At 40.3% G+C, this 20,189-nt stretch overlaps 1 protein-coding gene across 1 annotated transcript in view; it reads right to left on the bottom strand.

Moving 5' to 3' along the window:
• GPC6 (glypican 6) overlaps positions 1–20,189 on the bottom strand; it is a 1,100,804-nt gene that overhangs the window by 90,021 nt on the left and 990,594 nt on the right. The window contains exon 5 of the mRNA XM_077780097.1: positions 15,117–15,247. Within this exon, the coding sequence (XP_077636223.1) occupies positions 15,117–15,247 (131 nt within the window). The remainder of the gene's footprint in view (positions 1–15,116; positions 15,248–20,189) is intronic.

The following is a 20,189-nucleotide window of genomic DNA, read 5'->3' on the forward strand; positions in this document are numbered from 1 at the left end:
ACATCATTTGGCCTCTGGCTCCCCAGGAAGCACGGGGGATTCTCACAAGATGGGGGTTCCAAGGAACACACTCTGGGGTACACAGTGAAGGGTGTTCTAACCAACCCATAGAAGTGATTCAGGTGTTACACTGAGATTAGATGCATTTACTTAGAGGTGTTTGTGAATCCATGCTACTTCCACTACTTGTCTTCTTTTTTTTTTTTTAGATGAAGCAATTTTTAAAAGTTGAGTTGTATTTTTAAAGTTGAATATATACTTACATTATATTCCTTTCAGGTGTATGACATAGTGAATCACTATTTTTATATATTATAAATGTTCACCTCCCTACTTCTAGTTGCCGTCTGTCACCACAGAAAGTTATTACAATAATACTGTCTATATTCCCTATGCTGTACTTTACATCCCTGTGGCTTATTTATTTTATCACTGGTAGTCTGTACCTCTTAATCCTCTTCACCTATGACACCCTCCTCCCTTCTAGCAACTGTGTTTCTTCTTTCTATTAGCCTCTGTTTTGTCTTGTCTTCTTTAGTTCTTTAGATTGCACATATAAGGGAAATCCTATGGTTGTATTTGTCTTTCTCTGTTTGACTTATTTCACTTAGCACAATCCTCTAGGGCCATCCCTGTTGTGGCAAATGCAAGATCTCATTCTTTTTTATGGCTAGGTAATATTCCATTATGTATATGTGATATATAATTATATATATGTGTGTGTATGTATATATACATACATATATACACAATATATATACATATATACACAATATATATACATATATACATATGTATACATACATATATACATATATACATATGTATACATACATATATACATATATATACACATACATATATGTATATGTGTGTGTGTGTGTATATATATATATATATATATATATAACTTCTTTATCCACTCATCTATTGATCAATAGTTAGGTTGCTTCCACAGCTCAGCTATTGTGCTACGATAAACATAGGGGTACATATATTTTTTCAAACTGGTGTCTTTATGTTCTTTGGATAAATATCCAGAAGTGAAATTCTTGGACTGCATGGTAGTTCTACTTTTACGTTTTTAAGAAACTATTGTATTTTCTAGAGAGGCTGCACCAATTTACATTCCCTCCAATAATGAATGTGCCCTTCAAAAATTTTTTTTACAGTTTATTTATTTATTTTGAGAGAAAATGAGAGCATGGCGGCATGGGGGAGGTGCAGAGAGAGAGGGGGAGAGAGAGAATTCCAAGCAGGCTCTGAGTTAACAGCACAGAGTTTGAGCTCACAAACCATGAGATCACGACCTGAGCCGAAATCAAGAGTCGGATGCTTAACTGACACTCAGGCGCCCCTCTCCACTACCTTTTAATTCAAGAGAAGAAATACCATTTTTAAGTCACTAATGGTCTTTTCTTTACAACACAACAGAAGTTTCTAGAGAGCACAGTTGCAGGTAAGCCACCTCATTGTGGAACAAATCATAAGCTTTATTCCTTGAAGAAATAGAATCGGTATTATCTTCTGCCTGTCTTCCTCCAAGAGATGTTGTAATAGATAACTAGATACAGTGGTTTCCTCCCTTATCCATGGGGGATATGTTCCAAGACCCCCAGTGAATGCCTGAAACCAAAAATAGAATCAAATCTTATATATACTATGCTTTTCCTATACATATGTACTTATGATAAAGCTTAATTTATAAATTATGCACAGGAAGAGATAAACAACAATAGCACACAATAAAATTGAACAACTATAATAAAATGCATCATAAAAGTTATGTGAATGTGGTCCCCCAACCCCTCAAACATCTTACTGTTCCTGTACTCACTCTTCTTCCTGCGATGAGGTGAGAAGATAAAATGCCTACATGAGATGAAGTGAGGTGAGTGACTTAGACGTTGTGACATGGTGTAGACTAGTGGTGGCCTCCTGATGGAGGAAGGTATGTCAGAATGGAGATCATCTGCTTTGGGATCACGTGTGAGCGCGGGTAACTGAAACCACGGATGGGGAGACCACTGTGATTTGGAAAAGTAGTCGGCAGTCCAGTGTAGACAGCTGTCACAAGTGTACAACGGAGTTTTCCTTCCTGCCTGGGGGGCTCACAAAACCTGTGGATTTGGGGAACATATCCGCCTTATGAATTCTCTCTCTTAAGTGGATTACTAAAATAATGTCTCAGGAGTATGCTGGCATTCTGAGATTAAGGAAGCTGACGTTAAAGCCAGAAAGTTCTGAAAGAAGAGATATTTTATTGTTTCTGAGAGGTGAGAAAGACAGGAAGGTGTGGCGATAATAGGTTGGAGTGCTGTGTCTTCGGTTTTAGAATTAAGCCGTTTCCCCTTAAGGACATCTCAGTATCTTAACGTATTTCCCTTGAAATAAAACAACACGGTATGCACTCTTTCAGAAGCACCTGTGACTTTATACCTATATCTCTTTGTCTTCTGCAGGTTGTTAATACATTCACAGAAGTCATTACTGGTGACCTGATAAGCAGCGGCTGCCGATCAATCCTGTCTCCGCTCCTATGTTTTATTAAAAAATCCTATCTTCTCAGTTTCTGCTCAGTGGGTTCTTAGCGTGGTGGGATGTTGCTATTCCCATATATCGTTTTGAAATTTGCAAACAGAACTCTAATCTTCTACATTCATATGGGTGGCAGTTAATGCTACCTAGATCTATTTGGACTTGGTATTGTGAGAGTAAGTAATGTTTTATTTACTTACTAGATTCTAATTTATAGTACAGTGTTAATGAGTGAACTGTTTGTTAGATGACCACTTGGGGAATTCAAATCTATCCCATTCGTTCCCAAGGAAAGAGAAGCTATCATGTCTGCATTGGCTCTACGTATGTTTTGTCCAAGCGTGGCCGTTGTTTTCATGAGAGACAGCTGTGTCGTAAGAGAAAGGTCATGAAAGAGAGTCCAGACTTTCTCCTTAAACCTGTGTGACCTTGGGGTAACGTATTCTCCCCAATTATAATGGCTGCTGGGAAGACAGAATGGTATGATGCTTTGAAAAGACACTAAAAACATGAGGCATAGAAATGTATTATTTTAACTGAAGTAATTTGTAACTAAATAGCAGAATAATGAATAACAAATCAAATCTATGGGTTATGCAGAGTGATGCATGAGTAATTTTTAATGAAGAATTGGATCTTAAATATTTGGTTCATTGCGGAATCCCAGAATGTGTAAGAGTTCCTAGCATACAGTATGTGCTTTTGTTTTGTTTTGGTTTACTTATTTTGAGAGAGAGAGAGAGCGCTTGAGCAGGGAGGGGCAGAAAGAGAGGGAGAGAGAATCCCAAGCAGGCCTCACACTGTTGTAAGCAAAGAACCCAATGTGGGGCTCAGACCCACGAATTGTGAGATCATGACTTGAGCTGAAACCAAAAGTCGGACGCTTAACTGACTGAGCCACCCAGGTGCTCCACAGTATCTGCTTTTCTTTAAAAAAAAAAAATTGGAAACAAAAGTTTATGGATAACTGAAATTTTTAGTTATAATTTTGCCCTTTTGCAAACATTTATGGAAGGCAATTAGCAGATAGATTTCTGTGAGGCAAGATTGGAAAGGAAAGAGAGCTTACACTTGCTGAGTGTCCACAATGGCCCAGACACTGTGTTATGTATTTTATATACTTTATCTCCAAGAATCATTATCTCTCCAAAATCAGTTTAACATATCTTCCTTTGGACCTCAGGAAAAACAATGAATCATGGATCTGTGTAAAAAACTCATTTGAAATTTCCCTTATTCCGTTTACCGTGCCAACTTAAAGCAAAACCAAATCAACTTTGTTTAAACTGATAAATAAAACAAACAAACAAACAAACAAAGACCCCTGTTTCTTGATCACTTGATAACAGCTACCTACTGTGCTTGGAAAGCCAATTAGAGTGCGGAGGACCCTGTGTTTAAAATAGTCAGGCTTGGCTCTCTGATTGCTGGTGGGCGAGCTAAGAGACACAGCTTCTGGAGAAAGCTGGGCTCCCGTCTCAAGCAATGGCTGTGGCTTGTAGCAAAGCGGAAGACAAGTCAGGCTGTTTGCAAAGCATCCCTTCTGATTTCCCACTCTGTGAAAATGGTGAGCAGCACCACCTGCCCATTGGTGCAGTTGAACGGTCTGCTTGTCACTGATTGTCTAGAGTCAGCACAGAGTTGGGGTCCTTTTTCACAAAAGTGTAATACGGAGATAGAAATGGGCGTGCAGTAGATGTCCACATAGCATTAGTAAATAGATGTGAATAAGTTAAAATATTTTTTAAACCCCATTTTATTAAGAGTTGTAGCAAGAAAAGCCATATCATCACCACCACACAAGATTAAACTGACACCCTAGAGCCTCATTTCACAATTTTTTGTTTCTGGTTTCTAAAAGCCTTCTGCTAATATCCCATGCAGCGTTTTCCTGAATAGAAGCTGAAAACCTTTTAATAATGACTTCTTTCTTTAGATATATAAAATACTATACTCATTACACAAACATTTTAAATATCAAGGCTTTTTCTTTTTCTTTCTTTTTATTAGTGTGCCAGTTTTCTTTATGGACTGATTTTTTAAGAAAACAGGTTTTCATTCTAATGCCTCAGAACAACCTGTTCTTTTCTTGAGTTCTTTCCTCCGCCCGCCTTCCCTCGCTCCCTTCCCTCTCTCTTCCTCTCCTTTTCTTTGCTCCCTGACTCATGCTTTCTTTCCCCTAAAGACTTATTACAGTGATCTGGCAAAGTTGTCTGGCAAACTCCACAGGGTCCCTGGATAGGCTCAGGGCTCCGTGAAGAGAATTTCGGGTTATACTGAATCAAGTCAAGTCATCAGTTTCAGCTTTGGCTGCTTTTCACTGGCTTCAATTTTCAAACGCCAGCTACCATGTCAGTTTTAAGTTTTTAAAAATTTCCTCCCGACGCTTACGCAGCTTGGTTCCAGAATATGTCAGATGGTTTGCATACGTCGTAAAATTGTTTCTTCAATAAAAGCAAATTCGTTCCATTTGCTTGAGAAGATGATTTTTTTTCCCTTGAAGGGTTTGTCTTCCTTGAACAGCAGAACACCTTAATATTTTCTCCCAAATGGTGAGTAGGGAAGAATTACAAAGAACTGAACAAAGTGTATTTTGAATGTGGAGACAAAGAGACCTTAACCTTCTTGGCCTGGCTAAATGATTATTTTATATGCCCTTTGTTTATGAGATTTAAGATCATTTTGCTGACTTTACACAGATGTGTAGATTTCATCCGCCTGGCTCTGTATCGTCCATTCAACCCACCGCTCAAACAATATTCATTGAGTGTCACTGTGGCCAGACAGGGGTGCCGCCTGGACATGTCCCTGCTCTCATGAAAGTTTTGACAAGAAACTAGACAATTACATCACGATAAATGTGATAGGGGCACCCATGAGGTGCAACTAACCAGACTGGAGAGTCAGAGAAGGATTTCTAGAATAGCAGTGCTGTGTCTCACTGGCTCTTACAGGCTCGTGAGGCCACTTGTTAAATTTTCAGGAATTCTGCACGCCAGTCAGTAGACAGAGATTATTAAAAGCTAAACTGTATACACTTAAAGAAAGTTATATACATTATATGGAAAACAAAGGCAATATATTCTCAAACCTCTTTACTTACTATTTCCTTACTATTATCTAGGCCTTTGAGGTTGAGACACCACGGTGTCTTGTGGTGAGCTACTCCGTGTTCAGTGACAGCTGGTAGCACGAAATCACCCTGGTGGGAATATTTACACCACAGAAATCGGCAAACACTACATGGTTCGTAACTGCATTTACACGGCGACTGCATGGTTACTGCAATGAGAGCTGGATGTGAAAGCATTTGCCAGTATGCCACCGAATCTTGCCCAGGAAGTAAAGAAATAGTTGGAATGTGCCAGAAATACTGGCAGAATGGTGCATGTTTGGTGTTCAGGGTGGAGTGGACAGGATGCCTCGAGATGAGGAAACAGCTTGTGCAAAAGCATGGAGGTGACAGAGGATGGTTCTTCTGAGCCACAGAGCCAAGGCCGTCTTGTGTGTCTGGCATCTACAGAGCTTCTCTCCTCCTACGTTAAAACGTCTAGTGGGACTCAGGCTCTGTTGGTCTTATTCACCACCACCTCCACAGCATCCAGGATGGCGCTCAGAAGATAATCAATGCCCAAGAAACATTTGCTTTAATAATCCCGCGTGGAGGGGGTGGTGAGCAGTGGGCTGGAGAGTCAGGCTAAGGAGAACATTGTGCCTGAGAACCATGGGAAGCTGGTGAGCAGGGGAGTGATGTGAACATATTTGCATTTTTAGCAACCCCTCCAGTGACTGTGGAGAATGGATTGGAGTGTGGCAAAACCAAAGGCAGGGAATAAATTAGGAGGCTATAACCCATGTGATGATAAAATTCAGGGAGTGGCTGTGGATGGATTCAAAAGAGACTGAGAATGACGGATCAGTGGACATCAGTCATAGACCGTGATGGTGAGGGAGAAGGAGAAGTTGAGGAGTCAGTTGGCTTTCTGTCTAGGTCGAGGTGTGGCAGAAGGAGGGAGACTCTCTCTCTCTGGGGAGGGAGACTGTGGGAGGACCCGAGTATGGTTTTGGACAAGGCGATTGAGGGTGGCAGGTGGAGGTGTGCGGCTGACTGTCAGGTAAACAAGCCCAAAGTAGTCTGGAAAGGGACATATTCGAGATGAAAGCTTTTCCATCCCTGTAGCAAAGTCAGAACACTGTGTCCGAGGACATCCCACTTTTCTGCACAAGAGCTCTTCTTCTCACCCACCCCCATGCACCCCAAGTTTTAAAGACATTTTGTCTAGCTAACAGGATCTGTGGATTAATAACGAAATGATGGATTTTCACTTTGTAAGATATCTAAGCTACTTGGCTGGTGTTTGAAGATCTATTCTGGATAATGAGATGAAATGAAAGAGACATGGAAAACATAGAAGAAAAAGGCTTACAGGAAGCCATATGATTCAAAACTTTCTGGCAGAAGAAGTTACTGTAAACACACAGAGGTAGCTCCTGCCTATGTTTCAATGGAGGTTGCCTGGGACATGGACTCCGAAGCCAGCAGGGTCGCCTGTCACTAAGAGCTGGGGATGACCGTGTGTGGGTAAGGCTGGGCAGCGCCTACGGAATTGCTCCAACATGGCCATCCATGGCCCCTGGGAAGCACGATTCTAAGGAAGGAGCTCTCTTCTTTAAAGTACGGGGATGTTGGAAGAAGACTGTCTGTCAGGCGAGTGGGAAGGTGTCTTCCTCTGTTTTTAAGAACATGCTGAATGTTAAAAAACTGAATTTGAGTTTCCATCATCTATTCTTGAGTAGGCTTCATTAAACGTAATCTTCTCATCTTTTGCCCTGAAGTTAAAGTGAAGGAAAACTCTTAAGATAAATCTCCAAAGGTTAGAGATAATCAGGAGTTTCCCTTTATCATCAAAAGGAGGGAAAGTTTTTTTTTTTTTTTAAATCCCTTTTACATGGAAGGAAAGTTAAAACTAGTTTGCTTGGGATGCATTTCTTTTAATGCATTGCAGGCATTTTTCTCAAACCTTCATTTTACTTTATAAGAAAAGATGTCTTTTTTTTTCTTCCTTTCTTTTCTTTGTATGTAGCATCTGAAAACTCTAGCTCTATTATCCAGTGATGTCACAAACAGGAATAGAACAGATTCTGGTTTTCTGTATAGAAATGGAGAAATCAAAGAATAATAGATGTTTCAAGGAGGTCATTGCTTCTTGGTGAAATATTATAAGTAAGAGCCGACGGGCAGAATATAAAACTTTGAAATGTTGAAAAACCAGAGAAACTATTCTGAGTATTCTGAATCGAGACATCATTGAGCAATCCCTCTTTTCTTTTAAAAACAAAACTGAACAGGGCGCTTGGGTGGCTCAGTCAGTTAAGCCTCTGACTTTGGCTCAGGTCATGATCTCGCAGTTTGTGGGTTCGAGCCCCGTGTCGGGCTCTGTGCTGACAGCCCAGAGCATGGAGCCTGCTTCAGATTCTGTGTCTTCTTCTCTCTCTGCCCCTCCCCCGCTTGTGCTCTGTCTGTCTCCCTCTCAAAAATAAACATTAAAAAAAAAAACTGAGGAAGAAACAGAAATAGAACTTTATAAATAGTATAGCCATTTGCTTTATTTCTCAGAAATCAGGCAGAAGGAGTTGAGCTACTTGTCAATGCAGCAGGCCAATTATTCCTGTAACGTAAGAATAATGTGCTATTAGGCAGAGGCCAGCGGGGTTCATCTAAAACCTTTTGCTGTACCGGCCCTGAATGCCACCACCACGTAGGGAGGATGTTGCTGACAGCCTCTTTCCACTCCACTGTCCCCCTGAGCCCCCTTCCTCCTGAAGGCTTTGTGTTCATCAGACATTTCTTCAGTGCCATGCCATGCCATGTGACGGGCCATGCAGAAATATGTGTCCCTTTCAAGGTGATTCACTGCCATTGAAAATAACACTGAGCACCAGAGACTTTCAGCACAGGTGTATATATATATACATATACATATATATATATATGTATCAATCACACCCCGCATTCCGAATCTGAGATGCTAAAGAGAAGCTCACAGATCAGATCATCATGGCGGAGGCAAAACCACAGAGCCAATCAATGCTGTTTATCACACCATAGACATTTTCAATAACAGCAATTAAAACAATGAACTTGTCTGAGTGGTTTTGATTTGATATCTCCCACGCTAATCTTTTTACATGGATGATATCATTTTACTTTCAAAGGTCTATGAGTAGGTACTACTAGCATCCTCATTTTTTTTTTATTTTATTTATTTCTAGGAGAGAGAGAGAGAGAGACAGCGTGAGCAGGGGAGGGTCAGAGAGAGAGGGAGACACAGACTCTGAAATAGGCTCCAGGATCTGAGCTGGCAGTCAGCACAGAGCCCGATGCGGGGCTTGAACCCATGAACCGCGAGATCATGACCTAAGCGAAAGTCGGACGCTTAACTGACTAAGCCACCCAGGCGCCCCTAGCATCCTCATTTTTAAATTAAAAATAATTTTTTTAATGTTTCTTTATTTTTGAGAGATAGAGACAGAGTGCAAGCAGGGGAGGGGCAGAGAGAGAGAGGGAGACACAGAATCTGAGGCAGGCTCCAGGCCCTGACTGTCAGCATAGAGCCCGATGTGGGTCTTGAACTCACGAACAGTGAGATCATGAACTGAGCTGAAGTCGGACACTCAACCAACTGAGCCACCCGGGCACCCCTAGCATCTTCATTTTTAATGTGAGTTAATTGTGTTTAGACAGATAAATATTTTGCCCCAAACTGCACAGCCAGTGAAAACCAGATCCTAGGTCTGTCTGATGTCAAAATCTGATCATGTAACCTTTATGCTATTTTATTTTATTTATTTATATTTTTTACTGTTTATTTATTTTTGAGAGAGAAAGAGAGAGACACAGAATCTGAAGCAGGCTCCAGGCTCTGAGCTGTCAGCACAGAGCCCGATGCGGGGTTCGAACTCACCAACTGTGAGATCATGACCTGAGCTGAAGTCAGACGCTTAACCAACTGAGCCACCCAAGTATCCCTTAACCTTTACCCTATTTGAAAGAATACTAGACTGACTTCAAATACATTTTAAGTTTTTTTCTATTCTTTAATGTTGAAGTCTCTCTGGTATTATACTTTCATGTTCCAAATTCAGCTCAGCAAAATACACTGTGTTTTCCATGTGTACAATGATGCAATAGAATGGCTGTCTACAGAATGTAAGAACAAGTAAGACGTAGCTCCTGTCCTCAAATAATTTTTAATCTTGGGAAGGAGAGGGTAAGTGTGCAAATAACCACAACACGAGAAAGAAGATGCTTACTGTCTACAGAATGTAAGAACAAGTAAGATGTAGCTCCTGTCCTCAAATAATTTTTAATCTTGGGAAGGAGAGGGTAAGTGTGCAAATAACCACAACACGAGAAAGAAGATGCTTACTGCCTTATGAAGGCACACAGAATCTAGGAGCTCAAAGTAAAGGTAAACACCACTGGAATAAAAATATACTTATTTGAGCTAAATTCTAAACACTGTCCTCGTATCTGAAAAAACATAGTTTCCACATGTGATATCATTTGCCTCTGAATGTTTTGAAAGACAAAAGATCCAAAGAAAAATATTTGGGTGCTCAAAAAGGAAACCTAACCAGTAGTGAAGAGATAAAAAGATAATGTTTCACAACACTGTCAGCTGAGCAGAACCAGAAAAGCACATTTCAAAGAACCCTTCATTTCACAGATGAGGAAACTAAAACCTACTACCTAGATGCAGATCTTATTACATTCTCTTTTCTATCCTCTTAGGTTTTTTTTCTTTTCTTTTTTCTTTTTTAAATCTTCATTTGTGCTGGAGATTCAGAAAGAATCGTCCGGAGAAAATTAAGTACCTGAAGGCCACACTGCTCTTCCGTAATGGGTTCTACCCTCTTCTGTAATAAGCATTAATTGAATGGATGGTTTCAATTGGAATTTAATGTCTCCCTTCTTAAATTAGATTATATCTGACAAACCAATCTTTTCCTGGATTAGGTTTGAAATTATTCCTAATACAGTTAAATTATATCGAGTGAGATCAGTTTCATCTTCCCTGATAGGATTGGAAGGAGACTATCAACACATCTGCAATTCACAGGCAGGGACGCAGCAAGTTTTGTTCTCCCTTCCCTTGGGGAATTTCCACAGACCTGCAAAGTTCTTTGATTTGGGTAGGTAACAGAGGTGGTGGAATAATGAGGGCACTTTCCTGTGTGTGATGAAGATTGTTAAGTCGGTGAATGTGATAAGGTTGTTTGGTTGGGACTTGAAGAACTAACAGCATGTGTTTCTCATTGGGGAAGGTTCTCTGTGGTATGTGTTGGGCAAGAGCCCTCTCTTCGAAGGCTGTTTCCCCCAGGGCTGAAGTATGTCTGGACCAGGTGGGAAGACCCCGCAGAAACAGTGGCACACTGGGAAAGTCTTTTTTCTTTGGATCAGACTGTTTGCAGTAGTAATCCCAGCTCTGTCCCTTGTTAGTTGCATGACCTCAGGCAGGCTACTTAATTTCTGTGAATTTAACACTCTTTACCTATCAAATCAGGACATGGATGTTCTGCAAGATTGCAGCAAGGGTTTGAGACAAATACATAAAGCATCTAGAAAGAGACTGACATCAGGCAGAGGATCTGTTTTGTCCTCTACCATATTCCTCAGGCTTGGTACATGAGAGGGTATTTGTTGAATAAATATAATAGGTGCTCAACTAATGCTGGCAATGATGATTATCATGTTACTAGGTGATTATTTGCCCAAAAAGAGCCAACCAAATCTTAACGTGCTTTTGTCTCAAGTCTTTAAAATTGTATATATACAGGGGCCCCTGGGTGGCTCAGTCAGTTAAGCATTTGACTCTTGATTAAGGCTCAGGTTGTGATCTCATGGTTCATGAGTTCAAGCCTCACGCTAGGCTCTGTGCTGACAACGTGGAGCTTGCTTGAGATTTTGTTTCCCTCTCTCTCTGCCCCTCTCCTGCTCATTCTCTATCTGTCTCTCAAAAAAAAAAAAAAACTTAAATGTGTATATACACATACAATGATATATGTAATATGTTATATAACATATAATATTATACAAAGAATATACAAACCAAGAGTTTAAAATAAGTGCTATAATGTTATTCTTAAAATATTATACCTGGATTATACAACTTCATATAGCCAATGTATTTTTTTAACTTTATTTATTTATTTAGGTGATCTCCACACCCAGTGTAGGGCTCAAACTCATGATCCTAAGATCAGAGTTGCATGTTCTTCTGATTGAGCAGGGCACCCCTAACCAATGTATTTTTGGAAAGGAATGTCAGTGTCCCTTACAGATAACAGGTTAGTTGTGGGCTAAATAGGAGAGGAAAAAGGATTTGATAATATCTATAAAAACAGATCTAAGATAAGATTGGAGCATGCATGGTGAGAACAGATCTTTCCATTGGTCGGTAAATCCCACTAATTTAGGGTCCGTGACTGGGCACAAAAGATGAGCTGTTCCCTCCTACAGATATGAGGAGAACCATTAGAGAGGGGAATTTCTTTTTCTGAAACTGCAGTGTGTTCGTCTTCGGCCTTCAGAGAGTAAAAGGGAGACAAAAGTAGACTTTTATACTTTGTACTACCACCGCCCCAGGAAAGGCTGGAAGCAGTACGTGATGAGGCTACACAAGAGAACTCTTTCATGAGAATTCAGCATGGTGGGAAGCGTGAGGCACAGTCATGAAGGGAATTGGACAGAAAGACAGACAACTTGGGTCCTTCTGGTTTTGTCACTCTGTTTCCTCAGCTTCTCGTGAAGGTATGACTGAAAGTCTTTGAACTTTCTCTTAATATTTTATCTGTTCAGCACAGATTTGCTGAACTCCACCCTTGTGAGAGACTGGCTTTGGGAGCACCTCATCGTGGTAACCAGTGATCTAGCAAAGTGGGCTCTGTCGCCAGACACCCTTCTATGCACTCCTCATGCACCATGAGGGGTTTGTAAGTTACTTAACCTTTCTAAGCCTTGGTCTCCTTATCTGGAAAATAAGGGGGAAATCCTATCTCATCATAAGCATTGCTATAAATATTGCGTAACATGAACCATATAAAGCCGAGTACCATCGCTTACTTGCAGTAAGCATTCAACACCTATGGTCTAGTAGTGATAAATACTGTTGCTTTTTCGGAAAGAGGCTCTGGAATGTCTTCTATTAGCCCCTGGTTGTAATAAGATAAATGATTTTCCAAGGAGATGCCGATCATATCCTAGAGCAAAAAGTCATTTTAATTTGTAAGCTTTACAACGCGCAGGATGTCTGCCCACCCCCTCCTCCACCCCCCCAATGAGAAAATAGCTTCTGGCCTCACTCAAAGCCGTATCAGAAGGCAAGGATGTCTGATGATGTAAATACTGTGGTGGAAGTGTGGAAATCTAGAACTTCGATTCCTTGACACTGTTTATTTATCAAGGGTGACTGAGGGGCTTCTGAAATCGGAAGAATGCAACCCTCCAAGTCTTAGCTAGAATGTAGATTTTAGACTTTCGTTCATTCATGACTTCATCGATGTGGTTTATATGGAAAATGAAGCTACCTATTTCCCAATTCCATTCCCTTGAGGCAATAAAGCCTCTATAGGAACATATCCACCCCTTCAGCAAATCCTACTGGTGTTTCCTGCTAAATGTGTCCAAATTCCAACCACCTGTTACTTCTCCCCTGCGTGCGAGGCTGCCTTTGGCCCTTCCTCAAACCCTCTTCCAGACCGTAGCCTGCCCCCCATCCTTCTTTCTGGGAGGGCCTCTCCTTCGTCCCCTTCCTTAACTCGCTCCCCTTTGCCCAGTGCCAAGGCTACCAGATACACCTTTTTCGTTTCTAGCCCATTTGACATTTTTCGTATTTTATGACCCACTCTACTGTCTCCTCTCATGTGAGTGTACTCTTACATGCCCTATGTTATTTCTACTCCTGATTTTGACATTTCTTAGCAAGAAATGTGTCTTTTTAAAAGCACATTCCTTATTAACAGCCCTACGCTTCTAATGTAGTTGGACAAATTCCACAGAAACGCCTCATCCACCTTCTTGTACTAAAGAGAGTCCATCTGACCTCTTCGAGAATTTTTAACAGAATAACTTGAACACGGATGCTCACGCTCCAGTGCAAATCCTTCTAAGAAGTATGATGGCCTCCAACTGCAGACACCTTTGTCAGTGTGCCGCTCACGCTCAGGCTGCTTTGAATATTAGCAACCTTAGCCTCTGGTGACTCAAGCATGCTGAGATAGTGGCCTCACAAAACAACACGAATCCCCGTCTAAGCAATCGATTTGAGAGGAATAAATGATTGCCATTTTTTTCCCGGGAAAGAAAGAAAATAGCTTTTTGAGGAACCCCCCCAATGGGCTATTTCCACAACAGGTGGTGGTAATTTGGAGCATCCTCCCTCGCACAGGCTCCCCCAAAGCTCATTACAACCCAGATCTCGGCCTATGAAACGTTTGGCTTGTTCCTCTTCCAAGGACAGAGAGAAAGGGACCCAGGCCAGACGCTTTCTTACCCTGCTTCCTATCAGTTCACCCTGAAAAGCCCAAATCTGGCTTGATTCAGACTCGTCCAAGGAGACCTAGTCTGATTCCATGGCTGTCTTTCTGCTCTGCAGTTTCTTCCCATCACACATCCCTTCCTCCTTGATTATATTTGAAATCTCTTTCACAAAGGATTTTAAAAATCGAAGAAGGCGAAGCATGCATCTCTTTGCCTGACATATTTTGTCGTGAATGACTCTCAGTTAAAACGTAATCACTTAGTCACCAACCAGGTTTAAAGGACGGATATAGATTTGGTTAGTGCTTCATGACAGGGGACCAGGAAAAAGAACATAAGAACTTTGTGCAGTCACCATTGTGGGTGAAAAGAGGCGATGAAGGGACAGGCTGGAGACCCTTGGCAAACTTCTTAATTTCCCTTAACGCAGGCCCTGTTTATCTTCAACTGAGCGGAGACACATAAAAATTGGGCACCTGGCATTTGTACTCTGCAGCAGAATCTGTCTCATATGATTTATGACAATGTGCTTTTCTTCTTTTAACGTGTGCTTGGCTTCATACAAAGGAGCACTTTCCCCTAAAGATTCATTAATGAAGGTTACACGGTCATCTTAAAACAGGAAGTCAGATGAAATGTTTAATTATTTACTACGGAACATACAGAACATTTGCTGGGTTTGCACAGCTGAAGATATAATGAGAAGTTCCTAGAGAGAGAAGAGGCTGAGGGTGTGCAGAGATTTCAAACATATTAAAAAGAAAATTCCCCCCAAACTGCTCACAAATGTGAGGGATTAGTCAATATTCCTGGGGCTCTCTGAAACTTTATGATTGAGTAGCTGAGAATAAAAGATTGCCTCCTTGCTCAGTGCCATTTTGGTAGACATTTTGAATGAGATAGCAAATTTGTAGCTCAACAGGACAAGCTCTCAGACGATGTATTAGAATTTATAATCCAAGCTGACATCTCTAGTTACTTCATTTTTAGATTCCTGCACGCTCCTTATTAGCAGAAACATGACTAAAGCAAATACCTTTGCAGACACCTGCATGCTGTTTTCCTGCATGTTCATAATGGCTTCAGAGATCTTGACATCTATTGGGTCCATGACAGACTCAATGTTGAATGGTCCTTCCAGTCGCTCTGCCACCAAGAGCATTGCATCTGTTAAAACACAGAAACATGATTTATAGGGGAATAGGGAGCTCTGGGTCGTTAGCTTGCGTTTAAACATTTCCAACACACCTGGCTGAAAAATAGTCATTCATTAAAAATTTATGTTTTTTTTTTTTTAGTTTATTTATTTTTGAGACAGAGAGAGACAGAGCATGAGTGGGGGAGGGGCAGAGAGAGAGGGAGACACAGAATCCGAAGCAGGCTCCAGTATCTGAGCTGTTAGCACAGAGCCTGACGCGGGGCTTGAACTCAACGAACCATGAGATCATGACCTGAGCCGCAATCGGACGCTTAACCGACTGAGCCACCCAGGTGCCCCCAAAATTTATGTTTAAAGTTTATTTATTATTTTTAGAGAGGGAGAGAGAGCACAAGTGAGTAGGGGAGGAGCAGAGAGAGAGAGTTAGAGAGAATCTCAAGCAGGCTCACACTATCAGCACAGAGCCCCATGTGAGGCTCAAAGACTTGAATTGAAGTTAAGAGCCAGATGTTTAACCGACTAAGCCACCTAGGTGCCCCCATTCATTCAAATTTCTATTTGTTTTTATATAGTCCAAAATGGGATGGATGACTAAATATCAAAGCAGTATTTTATTTTATTTCAGTTGAAGACTTAAAATTATTTTACATATATAAAAGCAGGCCTACAAATAAGAAACTTAGTTCATATTAAAAGAGTTGAAGGTATCTCAGTATCCCACATGAAGTTAAACCAAAGAACAAAAATAGAAACAAAGCAAAATTAGGTCAGGGATCAACTAAATTTCAAAAAATGGAGTGTGGCCTCATTTCTCCCAGAGGATGGGGAAAATTGAGAATATGGAAGAATTGCTAATGTGTGGCTTTGGGTGCCCAAAGGTCAAGACCTTACTCCAATCTGTCTACGATAGGTGAGGCATTTCTAGATTTCCCAAGAACAGACCTGTCCATAATCTGTGCTATCACACACTTAGGATACCCTTCTGTGGTAGCACTTAGGCATCCAATGGGGATAGAGGCACGTCTCTTACTTGGTTTTGTATTTTCAGGTTTATTATGGTGCCTATCACATTGTAAGCACCCAAAAATGTCTTTGAAACAAAACTGAGCTGAATTGAACTGAAATATTGTTCTGGAAGCTTTAGTTTTCTGGAGACGATGGCAATAGTGACATGTTGGCGGCAGCTATGTCTTCGGTGTTAGAAGCCCTGAGTTCTCACCCTTAATCTGTCACCAACTGGCTGAATGGCTTTGGGAAAAAAACCCCTGAGCTTAGCTGGCCTCGGGCTGGTGAGGTGTATAAAAGGGACTGGTGATGAAGAATCTCTCAGGGTCTCTGGTGAAGGGCATATGTCCACTCCTTTGGACACATGAAAACTGGCTCACTTTTGTCGTCAGTGTTCAGGGCACAGTTTGGTAACCTGCCTGCGCCAGGACTGTTGAATGCAATGTTATGTGATGATGAAAAGGTGGCTGTTGAAACTTAAAATGTGTCTAGTGTGACCAGAGAATTAAATTGTTAATAAATTAGTTTGTTTTAAATTAATTTAAATATAAGTTAAATATTTTTAAATGTTTACTTATTTTTGAGAGAGAGAGACAGAGAGACAGAGACAGAGAGACAGAGCATGAGCAGGGGAGGGGCAGAGAGAAAGGGAGACACAGAATCTGAAGCAGGCTCCAGGCTCTGAGCTGTCAGCACAGAGCCCGGCACGGGGCTTGAACCCATGAACCCTGAGATCACGCCCTGAGCCAAAGTTGGAGCTTAGCCGACTGAGCCACCCAGGTGCCTCTAATTATAATTTTAAATATTTACTTGAGAATAGTGGCTGCTATATTAGACAGCACAGCCTAGACTTTCAACATACAGATTCCAGCCTTGGATCTCACGGTTTTCAATCGCTAAAGCTCTTGGGAGCCCATCTTAAAACAATTTCCTTCTTTCAAAATAATAGATGTTTATTATCAAACACTTACAAAACATAGAAAAAAAACCCCAACAACAAATGAAATACACTCATAATACCACTTCCCAGAAAAACACTCTGAACGGTTTGTATATGCCTTGTTTTTTTTTTCCCCCTCTGTGCATAAATATTTTAAGCACGCAACTGGAAATATACCATACATATATCATACAATCTGCTTTCTAAATATAATATATTATTAATGTTAAATGTTGTTTATAGTAGTTATGTTATGGTGTTAGTGTGAGGAGACCAAATTTTATTTTTATTACATATCCAACCATGCTCAACCAAAGTCCAACAATAAAAATTCTTTGAGGGTTACAAATCGCTCTGAATTAGGCAGATGAGAAATCTTTTAAGAGAGATGTATTCTTGTAAGAAGGATACAGTACTCTTTGGGAAGCACGGACTCACATTTCTAAAGAGGACTGGGTTTTGTGGACAACATCAGCTGGAACACTATCAATTGGTTTCTGTGCCAGACCCCAGAATGGAGTCTCTGCTCTACACTTCATGTAATGCCCCTGGGATAAGTGCACTCTATTCCAGCTGCATTCCTGGTACTCTGTCTCATTGCATCCTTAGGAAAATCTGGAGTGTGAATAGACTCACAAAGAACCCCTAACAACAAATTTTCTGATTTTTTCCTTTAAATAATGCAGACTTATCTGTGTACATCACGACAAGATCTTAAAACAAAAGTAGCAATTTCTCGCATCTTCCTGACCCTAGTTACTGGCAGGTGGACAGAAGATGGACATTGCGTGGCTGTAGTATTTTGATATTAACGATGTTTTTCCCTTCAGGGTTTTAAAAGGTGGCTGTTGTCTGAGAGCTGATCTACTTCTTTTATGTCTTTATATCTGGTTTGTATGTTTATTAAAAAAGAATCCCTTTTAGGGGCGTCTGGTGGCTCAGTCTGTTAAGTGTCTCACTCTTGATTTCAACTCATGTCATGATCACAGGGACATGGGATTGAGCCCTGCTTGAGACTGTCTCTCTCTCCCTCTGCCCCTCCCCCATTCGAGTGCACTTTCTCTCTCTCTCTTAAAAAAATCCCCTTTACCCTTAGCTTTCTAACAGTTTTTTTTTTTTTTGATGATGACTTTTTCTGATGAATGACCAAGTTTTTTTAGATGGGTATATCCTGCTAGAAGAATCGAGAATCCTTGTATAGGAAAAAGAATTGGCCCTATGGAGTTATTAAAAAATGAAATTAACGACTCTGAAACTATGGGACCCTTCACTGTGTGTTTTACATAAGTATTTGCATAAATCATAATACAAAGAGTACTGGTTGCTCTATGGAGGTATACTCATCTGACACAAACGGGCTGACCTGAGTAGGTGATACTGTTGGCTCTCCTGGAAGTCTGAGAGCCACTGTGCTCTGGGTAATAAGGGCGAGTGTCCCAACGGGATGGTAAGGACTTATTTTAGTGTCACAGTTTGAAATTATGGGGTCCTATCATAAAGTAGGGCTGTTTCTCTTTTGGGGACTTCCATCTTTTTGTTCCCTGCTCCTTCCCCGCCACAGTGCTTGCCCATTAGGTTTCTGGGTCTGCAAACTTATCTCCTCATTTTTGACTCTAATCACGATAAAGATGCTCAGAGTGAACCTCTCCTGACCATTTACCTTTGTGGCCTTGGAAAAAGGCAATACGATTGATGACCCTGTATAGTAAACATAAGCAAATGGTCACCTCTACTCAAATGGGTTGCTCCTATATTTCCATTCTTTATTTCAATTCATTTACTTTCTTGTAAAAGCTAATTTAAGATGATACTTTTTGATGTAGGTAGGTGTCTATTTATTTTTCTTTTAATTTAGATCAGCAATTAGAATACACTACTTAAGCTATTATGTGGCTTAAGCTATTTTTAATTATATATATGTATAATTAAATTATATACACACACGTATATATGCCCACATATACACAATAATTTATATACATTATATATATAAGCGAGCATATATTACATATATAAACTAATATATATACTAATTATATACACAAATTACTTAGTAAATTAAATTCTCCTTTGAAGACTCAAAAGTAATGTGCATATAGTTAACAATACTGTATGCTACACCTAAAAATTTAAGAGGGTAGATATTATGTTATGTGTTTTTTACCAAAATTAAATAATAATAATAATAATAAAGAGTAGTGATGGTTATTGTGCTGATCAACTACAGAAGTGAAGAAAAGGGAACACTTTTACACTGTTGGTGAGGACATAAATTGGTGCAGTCACTGTGGAAAATACTATGGAGGTTCCCTCAAAAAATTAAAAACAGATCTCCCATATGCTCCAGCAATCCCACTTCTGGGAAATAAAATCACCAACTTGAAAAGGTATCTGAATCCCCACCCCATGTTTACTGAAGTATTATTTATAATGGTCACCACATGAAAACAATGGAACTATCCATCAATAGGTAAGTGGAAAAAGATGTGAGAGATATATATATATATATTATTCAGCCATTAGAAAGAAAGAAATTCTGTTATTTGTGACAACCTGGATGGACCTGGAGGGCATTATGTTCAGTGAAATAAGTCAGAGAGAAGGATAAATACTGTATGATCTCAGTTATATGTGGAATCTAAAAAACGAACTCATAGATACAGAGAATGGATTGGTTGGTGGTTGTAAAAGACAAGGATTAGGAGGTGGAAGAAATGGGTGAAAGAGGTAAAAGGGTACAAACTTTCAGTTAATAAGGCCTGAGGATATAATGTAAGGCATGACGACTGTAGTGAACAATATTGTTTTGCACATTGGAAGACGGTAAGAGAGTAGATCTTAACTTTTTTTTTAGGTTTATTTATTTTTGAGAGAGAGAGACAGAATGCTAGCAGGGGAGGAGCAGAGAGACACACACACACGAAGAATCTACAGCAGGCACCTAGGGCTCGAAATCATGAGTGGTGAGATCATGACCTGAGCTGAAGTCAGATGCTCAACCGACT

The sequence above is a fragment of the Crocuta crocuta genome, unplaced genomic scaffold (genome assembly GCF_008692635.1).
Source record: "Crocuta crocuta isolate KB4526 unplaced genomic scaffold, BGI_CrCroc_1.0 scaffold188, whole genome shotgun sequence".
Classification (NCBI taxonomy): Eukaryota; Metazoa; Chordata; class Mammalia; order Carnivora; family Hyaenidae; genus Crocuta; species Crocuta crocuta.